The sequence below is a fragment of the Carassius gibelio genome, chromosome A11 (assembly GCF_023724105.1).
Source record: "Carassius gibelio isolate Cgi1373 ecotype wild population from Czech Republic chromosome A11, carGib1.2-hapl.c, whole genome shotgun sequence".
Taxonomy (NCBI): Eukaryota; Metazoa; Chordata; class Actinopteri; order Cypriniformes; family Cyprinidae; genus Carassius; species Carassius gibelio.
Genome location: NC_068381.1, coordinates 23,205,237 through 23,224,744, shown reverse-complemented (window position 1 = coordinate 23,224,744; position 19,508 = coordinate 23,205,237). Strand labels below are relative to the sequence as shown.

Sequence of the window (19,508 nt, the reverse complement as noted above, 5' to 3'; positions counted from 1 at the left end):
AAGACGCGACTAAATAATCACAAACGTCATTGATTATTTTCACGATCGATTATTATCAGCCCCTAATCTGATCGTTTATGTGGTCAAACAGATGATACAGATATATAAAGTGAAATGTAAATGTGTCCCGTTCAGCAGACTGTGTATGAGGTTAATGAAGGATAAACTGAGTAATAAGTGAGCGTGCTCTATTAGTGTGGAGGATAACTGTGCTGCTGCAAGCGTGATGTCTGCTCATGTCTTTCAGACTCACAGAGACGCTCGAGGAGCTCATGAAGACTGAACAGGAGGAGGACGCCGCGCAGGAAGCTGAGACACGTATGATCACGTCTCATTCCTGCCCAAATCTGTTTCAATAAATAAACAATTAAAGGGGAAATTGTGTAACACTTCATTTTAAGGGGTTCTTGTTACATACCTGACATGAACTTACTATTATAATAACAATAAATTATGAATAATTACATGAAAGTCACCCTAATCCTACAGTAAGTACATGTGGGTAATTAATATTACTCCGTATAATTACACTGTAACAAGGACAGCTGAAAGTGAAGTGTAAGCAAAGATGGCTGTCTCTTCAGGAATAGCACTGGTCTGATGGAAACTGACCACACAAACACTGAAGTTATCCAGTGAGTTAAATATTACAACAGTGGTGCACTTAGAAGCAGTTTCTGAACCAAAGGCATGTACTGATCGGTTGGATGTCAAGAATCCCGATGTGTGTATGTGACTGTTATTACATATTTGTTGATGGCTGATATTTTAGAGAGTGGTCAATGTGAATCCAGCACATGTGTGATGGGATAACAGAAAAACTGTTGAACACTGAGCAGCAGATCGTGTGTTTTCACTCGTTCCTGTCTGACAGTGTGTGTGTGTGTGTGTGTGTCTCATAACTGGCGTCGTTTCCTCCAGTTGTACCGTGCTGGTGATGTCATATCCATGTTTATGATGTGTCATATGGTCTGCTGAACTCACTGACTCGGCTGTGGACGCAGACGTTGGCTGATGTCTGATAAAAGAGTGCGGTGGACTGTGCACTCTTGTGAAGCTGAAGGGATGTGTGCTGTGTTTCAGAGAGCGGCCCTGTGTCTGACCCGCAGCATGACCCCGTCTCCACATACTTCGAGCAGAAGGTTCCCATCCCTGAGGATGACGTACCAAAGGTACCTCCACGACCGAAAGACCAGTCCGTCTCATTATATTCAACAACACTACCAACTCCGTTTATACTCTTGACTTTGCTCTTTATTGTTTAATATCAAACCCTGCTTGAGATGTGATTTAAATAATCTTTTATTCCTCATCATATACACAAATAAATCAAAATTTATGTTATCTCACATCAGATGGATACTTATACTTTATCATTGATTTCCAGATGATTCGATGTTAAAGAAACTGTTCACTCAGAAATGAACACTAGCTGAAGATCTGTTCATCCTCAGTTCATCTGAGATCAGGAGGAGTGTGTTTCTTCATCAGGTTTGTAGAAATGTAGCGCTGCATCAGTGTCTCATCAATGGATGAATGGGTGCCGTCAGAATGAGAGTCTGATAAAAACATCACAATAATCCACAGCACTCCAGTCCATCAGTGAACATCTGGAGAAGACAAAACCTGAAACACATCCAGCATTAAGATGATTTTAACTAAAATATGAGTCTATAATAACACTTTCTCCAGCTGTTTGGACTCTCATTCTGACGGCACCCATTCACTGCAGAGCATCCATTGATGAGACACTGATGCAATGCTACATTTCTCCAAACCTGATGAAGACACACACTCATCCTGATCTCAGCTGATCTCAGTGTTCACCTCAGTGTAGACCGACTCACAGACGTCCAGTGTAACCGTAGACAAAGTGTTTCACGATCAGTCAGATCAGAGAAGACCGTGACACGTGCCATATTAAATGACCTTTCATCATCATAATAATAAGCTGTAAGGTATGGCAGTGCAGATTAATGAGCGACAGAGCTGTTCTCAGGCACGTGTGTGTAATCAGTGATTCATCCTAACTCATGAATTACTCCAAGCACGAGATCAATCATGATTTCCTCAAGCACAAAAAGAGGAAGAGACTCTGAAGAAGCACACGGAAAAAATAGACAAATTCAAAATGTTAGGAAAGCAATTGGTCAGCTATCATGAGGTCTTGAGAGGATATGAGATCAGCCACTGTTGGGTGATAGACCTGAGGATGGCACATGACCTCTCCAGATCTCAGATGTGATGCTCTTCCTCTCTCTAGCTCTTCAGCTTTCGTAAGCTGTGGGCCTTCACTGGGCCGGGTTTCCTGATGAGCATCGCCTATCTGGACCCGGGGAACATCGAGTCGGATCTTCAGTCTGGGGCTATAGCTGGTTTCAAGGTGAGTCCAGAGTGACCAGCACTACACCTTCAGTCACACGTCTGTCCTCAGCTGCTGACTCCTGATTCAGTCCTGTGGATGGTGAAATACTAGAAAACCAGTCCATTGCCAAACGATGTGATTCCCCTCTTCCTTTAGCAACACCAAGGTCACAAGATCAACTCAGAGAAAACAAGAACTGATACAGTGACTGCAAACACAAATCATTGCATACTCAGCAGAGCGGATGTCAGGCAGAAATGCATAAAGTTCTGGGGTTTACACTGACAATAATTGCCCCTAACTGTAATATTGAACACATCTTAATCATTTATATTTAGGAAACAAATATGATACCTGTAGAGAAGCACTGTTTCAGCTTTATGAAGGTCCTTTATCTGTGTGTCTCTGTGTGTCTCTCTGTATCTGTGTGTCTCTCTGTGTGTGTGTGTCTCTGTGTGTGTCTCTGTGTGTGTCTCTGTGTGTCTCTCTGTATCTGTGTGTCTCTGTGTGTCTCTCTGTATCTGTGTGTCTCTCTGTGTGTGTGTGTCTCTGTGTGTGACTCTGTGTGTGTCTCTGTGTGTCTCTCTGTATCTGTGTGTCTCTCTGTGTGTGTGTGTCTCTGTGTGTGTCTCTGTGTGTGTCTCTGTGTGTCTCTCTGTATCTGTGTGTCTCTGTGTGTCTCTCTGTATCTGTGTGTCTCTCTGTGTGTGTGTGTCTCTGTGTGTGTCTCTGTGTGTGTCTCTGTGTGTCTCTCTGTATCTGTGTGTCTCTCTGTGTGTGTGTGTCTCTGTGTGTGACTCTGTGTGTCTCTGTGTGTCTCTGTGTGTGTCTCTGTGTGTCTCTCTGTATCTGTGTGTCTCTGTGTGTCTCTCTGTATCTGTGTGTCTCTCTGTATCTGTGTGTCTCTGTGTCTCCTTCAGCTGCTGTGGGTTCTGCTGGGGGCCACCATCATCGGGCTCCTGCTGCAGCGTCTGGCCGCTCGTCTCGGTGTGGTGACCGGGATGCATCTGGCCGAGGTCTGCAACCGTCATTACCCCACGGTGAGCTCCTGACACACACACACTGGACACTGTCTGTAAAGCTCAAACAGCTCCACCTTCACACACTGCTGCAGTACGAAGCTTCTTAGATCTTTCCTTTAGTCTTGGACTACATTTATTTGATCAAAAATACAGTAAAAACAGAGAAATATTATTCTAATGTAAATCATCTGTGTTCTGTGTGAATCTGTGTTAAAGTGTAATTTATTTCTGTGATGCTCCGCTGTATTTTCAGCATCATTCCTCCAGTCTTCAGTGTCACATGATCTTCAGAAATTAGAATAATATGATCATTTACTGCTCAAGAAACATTTCTGATTAATATCAATGTTGAACACAGCTGTGCTGAACAATATTTTTACATTTTTCAGGATTCACAGATGAACAGGAAATTCAGGAGAACAGTATTTATTTTAAATGGAAATAATTTGTAACATAATAAATGTCTTTATTGTCAATTAAACTTCTCATCAGTTTAATGTGTCCTCGATGAATGAAAGTAAGATTAGAGTGATTTCTGAAGATCATGTGACTCTGAAGACTGGAGGAATGATGCTGAAAATACAGCGGAGCATCACAGAAATACATTACACTTTAACACAGATTCACACAGAGAACAGCTGATTTACACTGAAAATGTTTCACAACTTTTTCTATATTTATGATTAAATAAATGCAGCCTTGCCGAGCAGAGGAGATTTATATATACAGTCATGGCCAAAATACTGGCACCGCTGGTAAATCTGATCAATGAAGCTTGTGAAAATTCATCTGCTTTGTTAATCCTTTTGGTCTTTATTTAAATTATTCACAAAAATGTATCCTTTCATTGGATAATAAGAATTTAAAATGGGGGGATATATCATTATGAAATAAATGTTTTTCTATAATACACACTGACCAAAATTAACGGCACCCTTTTATTCATTACTTTTTGAAATCTCCATTTGGTATAATAACATCTCTGAGTTTTCTCCTATAATACCTGATGAGGTTAGAGAACACCTGACGAGAGATCAGAGGTCATTCCTTCACCCAGAATCACTCCAGACATTATTATCCAATGAAAGGATACATTTTTGGGAATTTTTAAAATAAAAGATCAATGCAGATGAATTTTTACAGCCGCCTTTGATCATATTTACCAAGGGTGGTGATATTTTTGGTCACGACTGTGTGTGTGTGTGTGTGTGTGTGTATATATATATATATATATATATATGGAAAAGAATCCTTCTGAAAATCTGGATTGATTCTCATTATAGTAAGGTTCCCACACTGATATTGTGCATGTTGTTGATGGTGTATACAGTGTTACTGGACACTGGCAGATGTCTGCTGCTATCTGTGGGCTGAGAGCTGTGTGGAGACGCCGGTGTGTGTGTGTGTGTGTGTGCAGGTGCCGCGGATCATCCTGTGGCTGATGGTGGAGCTGGCCATCATCGGCTCTGACATGCAGGAGGTCATCGGCTGTGCCATCGCCTTCAACCTGCTGTCAGTGGGCAGGTACATCATCATCATCATCATCACACGATCACAGCTTCAGCTGTCAGGGATGTTACAGTACACATTCACTTCTGTCATTACTGCAGAACACTCCTCAGATCAGATCAGATCAGATCTCTATAGGGCTACGAGTGTTCTGATGCTAATGTGTGGGACTCCATCTAAAAGCCTTTTCCTCTCACATATTCAGTTACAATAGAGTTTTCTGAACTATTAGACTATCCTCAGCTCATCCCAGATCAGGATGAGTGTGTTTCTTCATCAGGTTTGTAGAAATGTATCACTGCATCAGTGTCTCATCAATGGGTGCTCTGCAGTGAATGGGTGCCGTCAGAATGAGAGTCTGATAAAAACATCCCAATAATCCACAGCACTCCAGTCCATCAGTGAACATCTGGAGAAGAAAAAAGATGAAACACATCCAGCATTAAGATGATTTTAACTCAAATACAGAGTCTATAATCCAGAATAACACTTCCTCCAGTGAAAAAGTGTTCTGTCTGAATCAGGAGAGAAATCTGCACAGATCCAGCAGCGTTTAAACAGATCTAAACTAATCTGTGAGAGACAACAGCAGATGCACTTTCAGCACAGTTGAAAGCAGCTGTAATTGTCCTTCTGATGGATATGAAGTAGCTCCTCAGTGTGTGTGTTATAATCAGTGATTGATTGAGGATTTGTAGAAGCGCAGCTCACTGATGGCTGGTGCTCTTCTGCAGGATTCCTCTGTGGGCCGGAGTGCTGATAACCATCTTCGACACATTCGTCTTCCTGTTTCTGGACAAGTACGGTAGGTCAGCGCTGGAGGAGGATCGCAGCGGCTGCTGTCGGGCTCTAACGTGACTGTCTGCTCTGTGTTCTTCAGGTCTGAGGAAGCTGGAGGCGTTCTTCGGGCTCCTCATCACCATCATGGCTTTCAGCTTCGGTTACGAGGTTGGTGCAGCTGCAGGTGTGTGAGTGTGTAAGCGCTCGGTGTGTGACGTGTGTCTCTGCTCTGCTGGTCTGCAGTATGTGCGTGTGGCTCCTGACCAGGCCGAGGTGATGAAGGGCATGTTTGTGCCGTACTGCAGCGGCTGTGGAGCTGCGCAGCTGGAGCAGGCCGTCGGGATCGTGGGAGCCGTCATCATGCCTCACAACATCTACCTGCACTCCGCTCTCGTGAAGGTCAGTCAGCACAGATGAAGTCTGAATAAACCAGTCCAGCATCTCTAGCGTGTTACGTGTGTGTGTGTGTGTGTGTGTGTGTGTGTGTGTGAGTGTGTGAGTGAGAGAGTGTGTGCGTGAGTGAGTGAGTGAGTGAGTGAGTGTGAGTGAGTGAGAGTGAGAGTGAGTGAGAGTGAGTGAGTGAGAGAGTGTGTGAGTGTGCGAGTGAGAGTGTGTGTGAGAGAGTGTGTGAGAGAGTGAGTGAGTGAGAGAGTGAGTGTGTGAGAGAGTGAGTGAGTGAGAGAGTGAATGAGTGAGTGTGAGTGAGTGAGTGTGCGTGAGTGAGAGAGTGAGTGTGTGTGTGTGAGTGTGTATGTGAGAGTGAGTGAGTGTGAGAGAGTGACAGTGTGTGTGTGAGTGAGTGAGAGTGTGAGTGAGTGAGTGTGTGTGTGTGTGTGAGAGAGTGAGTGAGTGTGAGAGAGTGAGAGAGTGACAGTGTGTGTGTGTGTGTGTGAGTGAGTGTGAGAGAGTGACAGAATGTGAGTGAGAGAGTGTGTGTGAGAGTGTGAGTGAGTGAGAGAGAGAGAGAGAGAGTGAGTGTGTGTGTGAGTGTGTGAGTAAGTGAGAGAGAGAGAGAGAGTGAGTGAGTGAGAGAGTGAGTGTGTGAGTGAGTGAGTGAGTGAGTGCGTGAGTGAGTGAGAGAGTGAGTGTGTGAGAGTGTGAGTGTGTGTGAGAGTGAGCGAGAGAGTAAGTGAGAGTGAGCGAGAGTGAGTGAGTGAGAGAGTGAGTGTGAGTGAGTGAGAGTGAGTGAGTGTGTGTGTGAGAGTGAGTGAGAGAGAGTGTTTGAGAGTGTGAGTGAGTGAGTGAGAGTGAGACTTTGACTTTGACAATCCTTTAATTTACCATTTTTCGGACAAATTACATAATTACATTACTACACATAATATAACTACACACAAATTCCACCACACCATACGTAATAAATATTACAATTTAAAAATTTTCTAAACACCTCACAGTTTAAAAACAGATCAGAAAAACAAACCATTCGTTGTTTAAGAGAAATAAAAACAATTAGAAATTAATTTGCAGAGAACCATCAATATCAATTTCACATAAACACTTTTCCACTCCCCAAGTATATTTAAATGTTTCTATGTCTTTAATCAGTTGATAGTACGCATGTTCCACCGTTAGCCTTGATTTGACTAAACCCTTTAAGATAGCCACTGCATCGGTTGACCCCACACCATTTAGTTTACCTTTACGTGACAGCCATATTGCCATTTTGGCCTGCCCAAACAAAAAGTTTAGCATCACGTGGATCTGCTTTCTATTTTTTTTATACATGGGTCCATAAATAAAAAGTACAGGTGAGAACACTTCTCCTAAAATTCTACACCATTCTTCTATTTGAGATAGCAAAGCTTCAAGTCTACCACAGTAAAAAAACAAATGCAAAACAGTTTCTGTTTGCCCACAAAATAGACATTCCTCCCCTACCTGTGGATCAATGTGTGCTCTGTATCTGTTTGTGGCTATTAAACCATGCACAATTCTCCACTGAAGGTCCCCGCACCTTTTTTCAATGGGAGGTTTGTACAAGGTCCCCCAGCTTCTTTTAGGGGAAGTGCCTGGTCCAAAATCCTCCTGCCATTTAGATTCTTTTAGTCCTTCTAAAGAGTTCATATGTGAGACTTTGACACATGTGACATACAGTGCTTTTTTCCCAGTTTCACTGAAAAGTTCCATTTCAGGAGTCTTGAAGGTAAGCAAAATCCCTTCCCTTTCTTGAAAAGCATTAAAAGCAGGTGCAATTTTTAACTCTGGGAAAGGAACATCTATATCTTCATTTGATGTCTCCAAACCACGTTTAAAATCCGTTGGCAAACGTTCAAAGAGCTCATTCAACAGTCTCTGTGTCAAGCGAATTGACCTCACCCCCAGCTTAGCGGCCAGCATCTCAGCAGACATCCATTCATTCGTTGTTATTAAATGTCCAATCTTTGTTATTCCAACATTCCTTAAAACAGTCCTCATTGTTGATGACTTCAAATTGTCCAAGTCCACAACAGGGTTGTACAGCAGGGGTTCCTCTCTCATCCAAAGGCCTCTCACATCCTGGAGATTCCTTGATACATTTAATATTTTCCAGGCTTTCAACATAGACTGATAAAAAGGTGTCAGTCCAGACAAATCCATTCCTTGAGTGTCCATTAGAAAGAAATGTCGGTCTAGCCCCATATTGCCTGCTTTTCTTAAGAGGGCACAAGCTACTCCAGTCCAGCTTACATCTTTTCCATAAAGTAGTCTTTTTGCCGTCTGAAGCCTGAAAGTCTTTATTCTGCTTCTAATGTCCACCAATCCTTGGCCTCCTTCTTGTCTAGGTAGATATAACGCAGATGCTCTCAGCCAATGTTGACCAGACCAGAAGAAATTCACCAGACGTTTTTGAACACTTTCCACCAATTCCTCAGGGGGTTCTAAGACAGTCATTTTATGCCATAAGGATGAGGCAACAAGGTTGTTGCAGACCAAAACTCTTCCCCTGTACGATAGCTGGGGGAGCAGCCAATGCCAGTGAGACAACCTTGCACTCACCTTTTCCATCAGGCCCTCCCAATTCTGTTTCTTATATTCCTCTCTACCTAAAAATACCCCTAAGTACTTTAACCCAGCCCTTCCCCACTGTAATCTAGCTGGAAGCTGCGGTCCATTATAATCCACACCACACCATAGTGCATCACTTTTATCCCAATTTACTTTGGCAGATGAAGCTTTCCCATAACTCAGCAAAATATCTTTTAAAACCTGAACATCATATCCATTTCTTAAAACCACAGTGATATCATCAGCATATGCTGAGATTTTCACACAATCATTACAATTTAGAACATTTGTCTGTAACCCCGTTAGCTTTTCTCTCAATTTACAGAGGAGAGGTTCAATGACCAAACTATATAGTTGCCCTGAGAGTGGGCATCCCTGTCTTATGCCTCTTTGTACCTTAACAGGAACACTTAGTCCACCCGCCATTTTTATCATACATGTGGCATTATTATACAACAATTTTATCAATGAAACAAACTTGTCTCCAAAACCAAAAGCCTTTAAAACCTTGAAAAGAAACTGGTGATCAACTCGATCAAAAGCCTTTTCCTGATCTAATGATAAAATTCCTATATCAACATTATTTTCCAAGGCATAATCAATAACATCACGCACTAAATGCAAATTATCAGTGATACATCTATCTTTTATACAATAGGATTGATCTTTGTGTATAATTCTGTGCATTATCTTGTTTAACCTGTTAGCCAAACACTTTGATATTAGTTTATATTCGGAACATAAAAGTGCAACCGGTCTCCAGTTCTTTATTAAGGTAAGATCACCTTTCTTGGGAAGTAGGGTTAAAACTGCTCGTTGACAGCTTTTAGGCATCAAACCTATTCGAAAAACTTATTTTAGTACTTCGTGGAAATCAGTTCCAATTAAGGTCCAGAAGTGCTTATAAAACTCGCCAGGTAGACCATCTATACCTGGGGTACGACCTGAGGCAAGTCCTGATACCGCAGCACTTAATTCACCAAAGGTAAGTTCTGAATCCAAAGTTTTTTTATCTTCAGCGTTTAAACAGGGAAGGTTCTGTAAAAGTTCATTCTGGCTCTTCTCATCTGTGTTTTCAGCAGAATATAACTTAGAATAAAAGTCCACTGCCAATCTTCGCATTTCTACGGGATCGCTTGTATCATGACCATTACTGTTTTTCAAACTAAGCATTTTATTTTCTTGTACACTTTTATGTTCCAAGTTAAAAAAAAAAGAAGTAGGCCCATCCATATCTTTCAATAACATAAACCTGCTCCTCACAAGAGCACCCTTAACTTTCTCATTTAGAACAGAACTCAACTTTAATTTCTTATCACTCCACTCTTGTACATACGCATCAAGATCTCTCATCATGTTCTCTTCAATGACTAGAATTTCTTTCTCAATCCCTTCCAAAGTTCGTTTCAAACACAAAGTTGAGTAAGATGTATATTGTTGACAATATTCTCTTATATGTGTTTTACCAATTTCCCACCAGAGAATTATGTTTTCATATCTGCATTTTTCGCTTTTCCAAGTTTCCCAAAAATGCTTAAAGGATTCACAAAAAAACTTATCTTGAAGTAACTTTACATTAAAATGCCAATATGACCTCTTATTTCTTCTCGATATCAAAGTACAGTCAACAGTAATAAGCTTGTGATCAGTAAAATATGTGGGGATAATAGCTGTATGTACAACTCTATTTTTCATATTATTTGATAAATACAATCTATCTAAACGTGCAGCTGAAATTCTCCCCTCATTCACCTTTACCCAAGTATATTGTTTTACCATAGGATTGTTTTCTCTCCAACTATCCGTGAAGTTAGAAATTTTTACAATGTTAGCTAAAACCGTAGGTGACTGAAAATTAGGTTCTTCTCCATTTCTATCAAGAGATGGATCAAGTGTACAGTTCCAATCCCCTCCTAAAATGATCAAATCATTAACCTGCTGTTGTTTTAAGAAGATCTTCAATTTATTAAAAATATTTATCCTATCAGATCCAATATTAGGTGCATATATATTAACAAAAACAAAAAACAGACCATTAATATCAGCTCTAACTGCCAATAACCGTCCTGGTTCAATTTCTTTTTTTGACAGAATTCTAACTTTAGTGGTAGGAGAAAAAAGAATTGCAGCTCCTGCACTCAGGTTAGTCCCATGAGTAAGAACACACTCATTACCCCACCACAGTCGCCAGTCAACCTCATTATTCATATCACTATGAGTTTCTTGCAGGAAAATCACATCTAAATTTTTCAACCTGATAAATTCTATTATATTTCCTGCCTTCTTCCTATCCCTCATCCCATTAACATTTAAGGATCCCACCCGTAAAGTGTCCATCAGAAGAAGAGAGAGAAAAAAGACAGACAATAAGAAAAGCGTATTACCCATAGTGATTATTAGTTAGATTTTTTACCCCTCTTTGGTCCAAATTTTTCAGTTTTACCTTTATGTCGAATTGCAGTGATGTGTTTTCTTAGTCTAAAACGCTTCTGCTGTGAAAGCTCTTCATGATTGCTATGTCTCCTTGCCCACATAACAGATGTTATAAACTTCTCCAAGTCTGGAAAAAAATCACTAACTTCAACTTTTCTACCCTTCGTTTCATCAAGAAATTCACTGATTTCAGCCACAGTATACAAATCTTCCTTCGCCACTGTTGGCATATCTACACCTTCCACCCATTGATCATCATCTTTCATGCTATCATCTGTACATTGAGACATTCCATCCAACTCATCTACTGAGCCTTCCTCCACTGTTTGTACATCTGTCTGTGTCACATTCTCAACCACATCTTCAACTTCATGATTTGAATGCCTGACAACAGCATAACTACATCCAGCTTTCTCACCATCGCTTTCACTCACCTCATTATCCCCGATGATTCGTTCAGCAGGCCTTTTCTCTGTCACTTTTTTTCCTGCCGTTGTAATTTCCACGATATCCGAACTGTTGTTATCTTTTGACGATCCGCTCTCGGTTGAAACGACAGGCAAAGGCTGTTCATTGTCCACTTTTTTGTGCGGGCAATAGAAACGTTTGTGGCCCAAATTTCCACATTCGAAACACTTAAGATTATCAGTACTCGCATACAGCATATATGAACTTTCTCCATGACTCACGCGGAACGAAATCTCTAAAGTGCGCTCGGGAGAAGTGAGAAACATCAAAACCTGCCGCCTGAACGAAAGGACGTGTTTCAATGCCGTGTTTTTACATCCCAGCGGGATCATTCTAACTGGACTAGCAATTTTTCCATAACGAATCAACTCTTTAATGATGGCTTCATTTGAGATGAAAGGTGGCACGTTTGAAATTGTTACTTTCGTGGCCGGAGCCGCCAAGGGAGTCACAGGCACAAAAGTTTCATTGATCCAAATCCCGCTCTCTGTCAGCTGATTCACTAACTGTTCCGTTTTTAAAAACACTACAATCGCCTTGTTCATTCGTGATGCTGAGAGAATATTCTCAAAACCAATCAATTCTCCCACCACCACGAGAACATCCTCCACGCTAACACCGGGCTCGACCACACACCTGCACCCATTTCGCATGGACACGTGTGGGTTTACCTGTGCAGTGTCAGATGCCATACCGTCACGCGACAAAAGCCGCGAGCGGCTAAAAATACAAAAGTACTTTTACTAAATAATAATTAAATTTAACACCAAAGAGGGGAACAAAGAAAAAATTAGATAAGAAGAAAAGTTTTTTCGCTCGCTCAAACCAACACACTCCACTCTTCCACCACACTCGCACATGCGCACCCTCTCGCTACCCAGCATGCAACACACCAGAGAGAGTGAGAGTGAGAGAGTGAGTGTGTGAGTGAGAGTGTGTGAGTGAGTGAGTGAGTGAGTGAGTGAGTGTGTGTGAGAGTGAGTGAGAGAGTGAGTGTTTGAGAGTGTGTGTGAGTGAGTGAGAGAGTGAGTGTGAGTGGGTGAGTGAGTGAGAGTGTGTGAGTGAGTGAGTGAGTGAGAGTGAGTGAGTGTGTGTGAGAGTGAGTGAGAGAGTGAGTGTGAGAGTGAGTGAGAGTGTGTGAGTGAGTGAGTGAGTGAGTGAGAGTGAGTAAGTGTGTGTGAGAGTGAGTGAGAGAGTGAGTGTGAGAGTGAGTGAGTGAGTGAGAGTGTGTGAGTGAGTGAGTGTGTGTGAGAGTGAGTGAGAGAGTGAGTGTTTGAGAGTGTGTGTGAGTGAGTGAGAGAGTGAGTGTGAGTGAGTGAGTGAGTGAGAGTGTGAGAGTGAGTGAGAGTGAGTGAGTGTGTGTGAGAGTGAGTGAGAGAGTGAGTGTGTGAGAGTGTGTGTGAGTGAGTGTGTGAGAGAGTGTGAGTGAGCGAGTGAGCGTGAGTGAGTGTGAGAGAGTGACAGTGTGTGTGTGAGTGAGTGAGAGTGTGTGTGTGTGTCTGTGTGTGTGTGTGTGTGTGTGAGTAAGTGAGTGAGAGAGTGTGTGTGAGAGTGTGAGTGAGTGAGTGAGTGTGAGTGAGTGAGAGTGAGAGTGAGTGAGAGTGAGTGAGTGAGAGAGTGTGTGAGTGTGCGAGTGAGAGTGTGTGTGAGAGAGTGAGTGAGTGAGAGAGTGAGAGAGTGAGTGTGTGAGAGAGTGAGTGAGTGAGAGAGTGAGTGAGTGAGTGAGTGAGTGTGAGTGAGTGAGTGTGCGTGAGTGAGAGAGTGAGTGTGTGTGTGAGTGTGTATGTGAGAGTGAGTGAGTGTGAGAGAGTGACAGTGTGTGTGTGAGTGAGTGAGAGTGTGAGTGAGTGAGTGTGTGTGTGTGTGTGTGTGAGAGAGTGAGTGAGTGTGAGAGAGTGAGAGAGTGACAGTGTGTGTGTGTGTGAGTGAGTGTGAGAGAGTGACAGAGTGTGAGTGAGAGAGTGTGTGTGAGAGTGTGTGAGTAAGTGAGAGAGAGAGAGAGAGAGAGAGTGAGTGAGTGAGAGAGTGAGTGTGTGAGTGAGTGAGTGTGTGCGTGAGTGAGTGAGAGAGTGAGTGTGTGAGAGTGTGAGTGTGTGTGAGAGTGAGCGAGAGAGTAAGTGAGTGTGAGAGTGAGCAAGAGTGAGTGAGTGAGTGAGAGAGTGAGTGTGAGAGTGAGTGAGTGTGTGTGTGAGAGTGAGTGAGAGAGTGAGTGTTTGAGAGTGTGTGTGAGTGAGTGAGTGTGTGTGAGAGTGAGTGAGAGAGTGAGTGTTTGAGAGTGTGTGTGAGTGAGTGAGAGAGTGTGTGTGTGAGAGTGAGTGAGAGAGTGAGTGTTTGAGAGTGTGTGTGAGTGAGTGAGTGTGAGTGAGTGAGAGTGAGAGAGTGAGTGTGTGAGTGAGAGTGTGTGAGTGAGTGAGTGTGTGTGAGAGTGAGTGAGAGAGTGAGTGTTTGAGAGTGTGTGTGAGTGAGTGAGAGAGTGAGTGTGAGTGGGTGAGTGAGTGAGAGTGTGTGAGTGAGTGAGTGAGAGTGAGTGAGTGTGTGTGAGAGTGAGTGAGAGAGTGAGTGTGAGAGTGAGTGAGAGTGTGTGAGTGAGTGAGTGAGTGAGAGTAAGTGTGTGTGAGAGTGAGTGAGAGAGTGAGTGTGAGAGTGAGTGAGTGAGTGAGAGTGTGTGAGTGAGTGAGTGTGTGTGAGAGTGAGTGAGAGAGTGAGTGTTTGAGAGTGTGTGTGAGTGAGTGAGAGAGTGAGTGTGAGTGAGTGAGTGAGAGTGTGAGAGTGAGTGAGAGTGAGTGAGTGTGTGTGAGAGTGAGTGAGAGAGTGAGTGTGTGAGAGTGTGTGTGAGTGAGTGTGTGAGAGAGTGTGAGTGAGCGAGTGAGCGTGAGTGTGAGAGAGTGACAGTGTGTGTGTGAGTGAGTGAGAGTGTGTGTGTGTGTCTGTGTGTGTGTGTGTGTGTGTGTGTGAGTAAGTGAGTGAGAGAGTGTGTGTGAGAGTGTGAGTGAGTGAGAGAGAGAGAGTGTGTGTGAGTGAGAGAGATACAGAGCTACAAAATGGCCATAACGTTGTAATCAGAAGAATTACATAAGTTATGCTATGAGATGAAATGGTTTTAATTGGGCATTAATGGGTTTAAAGAGTGAATACTGAAATACCAAATTGTCGTGTCATTCATTCAACTGATTCATTCATTCTGAATGTAAAGTTACTGAACCATCGACTCAAAATGTGTTGGATGGAAAGAGTTTCCTACTTCTTCTTTTTGATCAAATAAGTACAGAAATGAGTGTAACTTGTTTGTGTATTACTTCTGTAATTGGGTTTTCTGTATTTGTCATGAAGTCCATCTGATGTGTGGTTGGTTATTCAGCGTGTTTTCTTCTCTTCAGTCACGAGACATAAACCGAGGAAACAAGAAGGAGGTGAAGGAGGCCAACAAGTACTACTTCATCGAGTCCTCCATCGCTCTCTTCGTCTCGTTCCTCATCAATGTGTTTGTGGTGGCCGTCTTTGCAGAGGCCTTTTATGGCAAGACCAACATGGAAGTGGTGAGCACTTTCATATCCGCTTCTTTCAGTGGGATACTTGACTGTTTCACGTCTGAGTTTGTGTGTGAATTAGGGCTGGGCAGGGTGACCCTACTGTTTTTACTATACTGTGTATTTCCTGGTATGCAAATATATCTAGTAATATATCACATTTCTTTTTTTCCTCCGTCTCACACACTAGTGAGATCAGTTCAGAGCACTGTTGAAAGAACTGTTGAAACTGTGTGAACACACAAACACAAGTTCTCATACTGTGAAATCAGTTTTTGGTCATGTGACCCACCCCAGTATGATGTGTGTCTCATCACTCCATTCATATTTTCTCTTCAGGGTCAGAAGTGTAATGAAACAGGAAGTCCTCACAGTGAGCTTTTCCCAGCCAACAACCAAACACTGGAGGTGGACATCTACAAAGGGGTAGGACTCAAACGCATGCTTTACGCCAGATTGGGAATAACCTCACACTGACAGTCACAGAACACACTCCCCTGTGAAGGGAGTCCCTTTTGTGTTTCCTGTAGCTCATTCTGTAGATGATGTGCTCATGGCTTCGGTTCCCAGGAACACTTTGAACACAGTGCAGGTTGTTTTGGTCAAAAGCAATGATGGAAACTGAGTAACAGCGCCACCTGTTGGTCAAAATGTCATATTTACTAATTCATCTTTGGCTTTCAAAGCAGGTCATCACTGCACATGTTATGTTGAACTCTGTGTGCTTGAGAATGATGGAAGCGCTCTGTCTGTGATTGAAGGGGGTGGTCCTGGGCTGTTTTTTCGGCCCGGCTGCGCTGTATATTTGGGCTGTTGGGATCCTCGCCGCTGGACAGAGTTCAACCATGACAGGGACCTACTCGGGTCAGTTTGTGATGGAGGTAAGTGCTTCTCCAGAGCGTTGGGTTCACTGTTTGGGCATGTTTGAAGGCCTCCCTGTCCCCGGCTCCCAGGGCTTCCTGAACCTGCGCTGGTCACGCTTCGCTCGTGTGCTGCTGACGCGCTCCATCGCCATCCTCCCCACGCTCCTGGTGGCCGTCTTTGAGGACGTGCAGCATCTCACCGGCATGAACGACTTCCTGAACGTGCTGCAGAGCATGCAGGTACTGGTGTGTGAGGTGTGGAGCCGCTGCTGGACCCAGCACATCTTCTGACCTCATGTTCTCTGTGTTGACCAGCTGCCGTTCGCTCTGATCCCCATCCTGACCTTCACCAGCCTGACCTCACTGATGAACGACTTCGCCAACGGACTGTGAGTACCCTGTTATCAGAACCAGAGATCTGCTGAAGAAGGGGAGACGAACATCAGACACGAGTATTGCACTAGTCAGGTGTCTGTCCTTTAGCAAGCTTTGATACTTCACTACTTTCCAAGGCATGCTGTTTTAAAATGACACTTTCCAGGCCTAGAAAAGTCATGGAAATGTACTTCACACGTCTCTGTGTAATAGAATATATGTTTAATCAGGCGCTGAATCTCGCTGTGGGATTGTGCACTGCTTTTATAGCATGTCAGGTTAGTTAGTTAATAAATCCTTCACTACGAGAGCTGAGATACAGCGCTTTCACTCGTGTTTGGGACAGTTCTTCTAGTTCTCATCTGCAGGTCTAAGTCTAGAGCTTTGGTTGATCTCAGACTCCTCAGCGGTCACATCCAGAGCCCACTCACAAACACCTCGTAACTGCTACGGTTTCCATTGCTCCTGACTCATGAAACGGTCGGTAAGAAATGAACAAACTACTATCAGTGACGCTCAGAAAGCTCAGAAGGGTCCAGACTTTAGACTTTGTCCTGGAGCTCATATCTCAGTACACGCTCAGTAGATGTTATCTTTATTAGCAAACCCTATATCTGATGTCTAAACAAGTTCATTCTTGCCTAAAAATATGTCTAAAATTACATTCTGTGATGCAATGACACGTCTGCAATGACACGCGCTAACATTCATGTAAACTAATGGAGCATCGGGTCACGAGTATTGTCTGAAAAGGTCATGGAAATGTGACTGCAGCAGCAGTGTGTCGTTCATGAAGCCTGCTGAAGTAGTGGATAACTCTCCCAGTGCATTATGGGTGTTGTAGTCTTTCTCTCGTCAGGTAGCACTGATCTCAACAGTGTTCTTATCTCTCACTGCATAGACAGCCAAGCTTTGTTGAAAGCCCATTCCTCCAGCGGTCAAGTTCCCCTTCAGGATCCTCATATTCGTGTTTAACAGATTAGAGATGGATGATGATATACAGTAGTTTACATGATAAAGTAGGGCAAATATATCGAACTTTAAACTCTTTTGCATTGTGCATCAAAGGCTGAAATGTTTTAGGTGTCACAGTTGGAGTAGGTAACTTTAAGTCAAATCTAAATGAATAATGTTGAAATAACCCAGATGAATGGCCATGATGTGAGACGATGAGGAAGAATGAACAGGTCATATTCTGGAGGTCAGTGATGAAACGGTGTTCCTCAGCTCTTCAGGGATGACCTGGAGTCCTGGTGGTGTGTGACACACAGGTTTGAGTGTGCTGTGATCAGTAGATCTGCTGTAGGTGACCGTGTTGTGTTTGCAGCGTGTGGAAGATCGGCGGGGGGCTGCTCATCCTGCTGGTGTGTGCCATCAACATCTACTTCGTGGTGGTGTATGTGACGGCCCTGGACAGCACCGTCATCTACGTCTGCTCCGCCCTCCTCTCCATCATCTATCTCAGCTTCATCCTCTACCTGGTGAGAGATCTGTCTGCTTCACCGTGAATGACCAGAGCAGGAACAGAAGAGTCTCAGGGCTGACCTGTGTGTGTGTGTGTGTGTGTGTGTGTCCGCAGGTGTGGCACTGTCTGATCGCTCTCGGCGTCTCCTGTCTGGACTTCAGACGGTCGGTTCAGTATCCGCCTGCTGTTCTTGTGGATGAAGAACCAGAGCTTGATTCCTGAGCCAAACATCTGATCGTGTCCATCTGTTCTTCTACTGTGAGGAACGTCCTTACTGTGACAAACAGCACAATCCAAATATTTGACTTTATCTTTGCCTCCTTGCATAAGTTCCTGATCCCTGTCTCCATGTTTTATAGAAGTTTATGACTCACTAACTTACTAATGACTGTACCAAGAACAAATGTGCTGGTTAACTGCTCTCAAGATGATCTGGAGTTATTTAAAGGTTCACAGACATTTGTTTTTATGAGTATAAATTGCGTGTTTTAATACCTGAATGAAAGAGAAATCAGTATTCATATTCCTGAAGGAACTGTACACCAGCAGTGAAGTGAGATACCTCACACAGAGACTGTGCTTCTGACACTAGATCACCCATCCAGCACTGACTGAGGTTTCACTGAGAGTTCACCCCGGAAGGACACACCTGCATCAGTTCTTCTGGTGAACACAAAGGTGAATGATTTTGAAGAACATGGATAACCAAAGAGTTGACGGTAGCCATTGACTTCCACACTGTGGAAGAAAGTAGAGTGGAAGTCAATGGGAATTCTTCAAATCTCTTATTTTGTGTTCAATCAAAGATAGAAAGGTTTGGAATGACTGAATGATGACCGTTTAGTGGTTCTTTTTTCTTCTCATTTCAAGATTCTCTTATTGTTGGCTGTTCATTTGGTTTAGGAGCATCACTACTTTAAACCTCTGTTTGATCAACATCTGTCAGTACTAGCAAGAGTTTATATAAGAAATATAAAGCAACACAGTTCTTGCAGTTTTTTAAAGAAGGAAGCAACAAAAGGGCCTTTAATGTTTCATGGTTTTGCCATGTTCTGAATTCTGATGTGTCTTCATTAGATGTGACTGAAGGTTAAATGTTTCCCTCAGTGTCAGATGTGATGTGAGATGACTTTGATTTAATGTTTCTGCACTTGTCTGGTAATAACAGATGTAAGTTAATTTGGTGTCTGACACACATACTTGTTCTGCTATATGTTTTAATCACATTCCCTGCTGTCAAACACAAGGAATAATTAATATATATAAAGATATATTTATGTTTTAAGATACGAACCATATGTGTTTGTAGCTGAAGAATCTGACAGGTCTGTACACACTGTACTCCGATAGCTGACGAATTAATAAAAGCCCAAAATGTTTTGATGTTGTTGAGATGTGTTTAGTGCTACACAGTTGTGTACTCGAGTGAGCTGTCTGTGTCTGAGACACACTAGACCACATTCAGCTCAATAATCATTGTGACAGCACTCAACAGAGGACATGTATGGACAAAATAAATGTTTATGACAAGCCTTGAATCAGGAATGACATGAGGATGAGGAAATTTAACAGCAGTACGTTTTCTCCATTCTAGCTCAAAACCTATGCTTTACTCTCAAGTGCTTTTCTACGTGACAGAAATGCAGTATTAAGTGTGTTGCAATTGCTGTGAATTCAGTCTTATCTATCATTACTGGTTCCTGTCTTTTTTTT

The 19,508-nt window shown here is 42.9% G+C and overlaps 1 protein-coding gene across 1 annotated transcript in view; it reads left to right on the top strand.

The window, feature by feature from the left end:
* Positions 1–19,174, top strand: part of LOC128022696 (natural resistance-associated macrophage protein 2) — a 28,598-nt gene extending 9,424 nt beyond the window's left edge. Inside the window, exons 3-17 of the mRNA XM_052610493.1 lie at positions 248–318; positions 1,084–1,172; positions 2,264–2,383; positions 3,286–3,405; positions 4,805–4,911; positions 5,631–5,701; positions 5,777–5,844; positions 5,920–6,075; positions 14,943–15,101; positions 15,432–15,518; positions 15,854–15,973; positions 16,046–16,195; positions 16,271–16,344; positions 17,658–17,811; positions 17,910–19,174. Coding sequence (XP_052466453.1) covers positions 273–318; positions 1,084–1,172; positions 2,264–2,383; positions 3,286–3,405; positions 4,805–4,911; positions 5,631–5,701; positions 5,777–5,844; positions 5,920–6,075; positions 14,943–15,101; positions 15,432–15,518; positions 15,854–15,973; positions 16,046–16,195; positions 16,271–16,344; positions 17,658–17,811; positions 17,910–18,017 — 1,629 coding nt within the window. The 5' untranslated portion in view covers positions 248–272 and the 3' untranslated portion in view covers positions 18,018–19,174. The remainder of the gene's footprint in view (positions 1–247; positions 319–1,083; positions 1,173–2,263; positions 2,384–3,285; positions 3,406–4,804; positions 4,912–5,630; positions 5,702–5,776; positions 5,845–5,919; positions 6,076–14,942; positions 15,102–15,431; positions 15,519–15,853; positions 15,974–16,045; positions 16,196–16,270; positions 16,345–17,657; positions 17,812–17,909) is intronic.
* Positions 19,175–19,508: the final 334 nt, after the last annotated feature.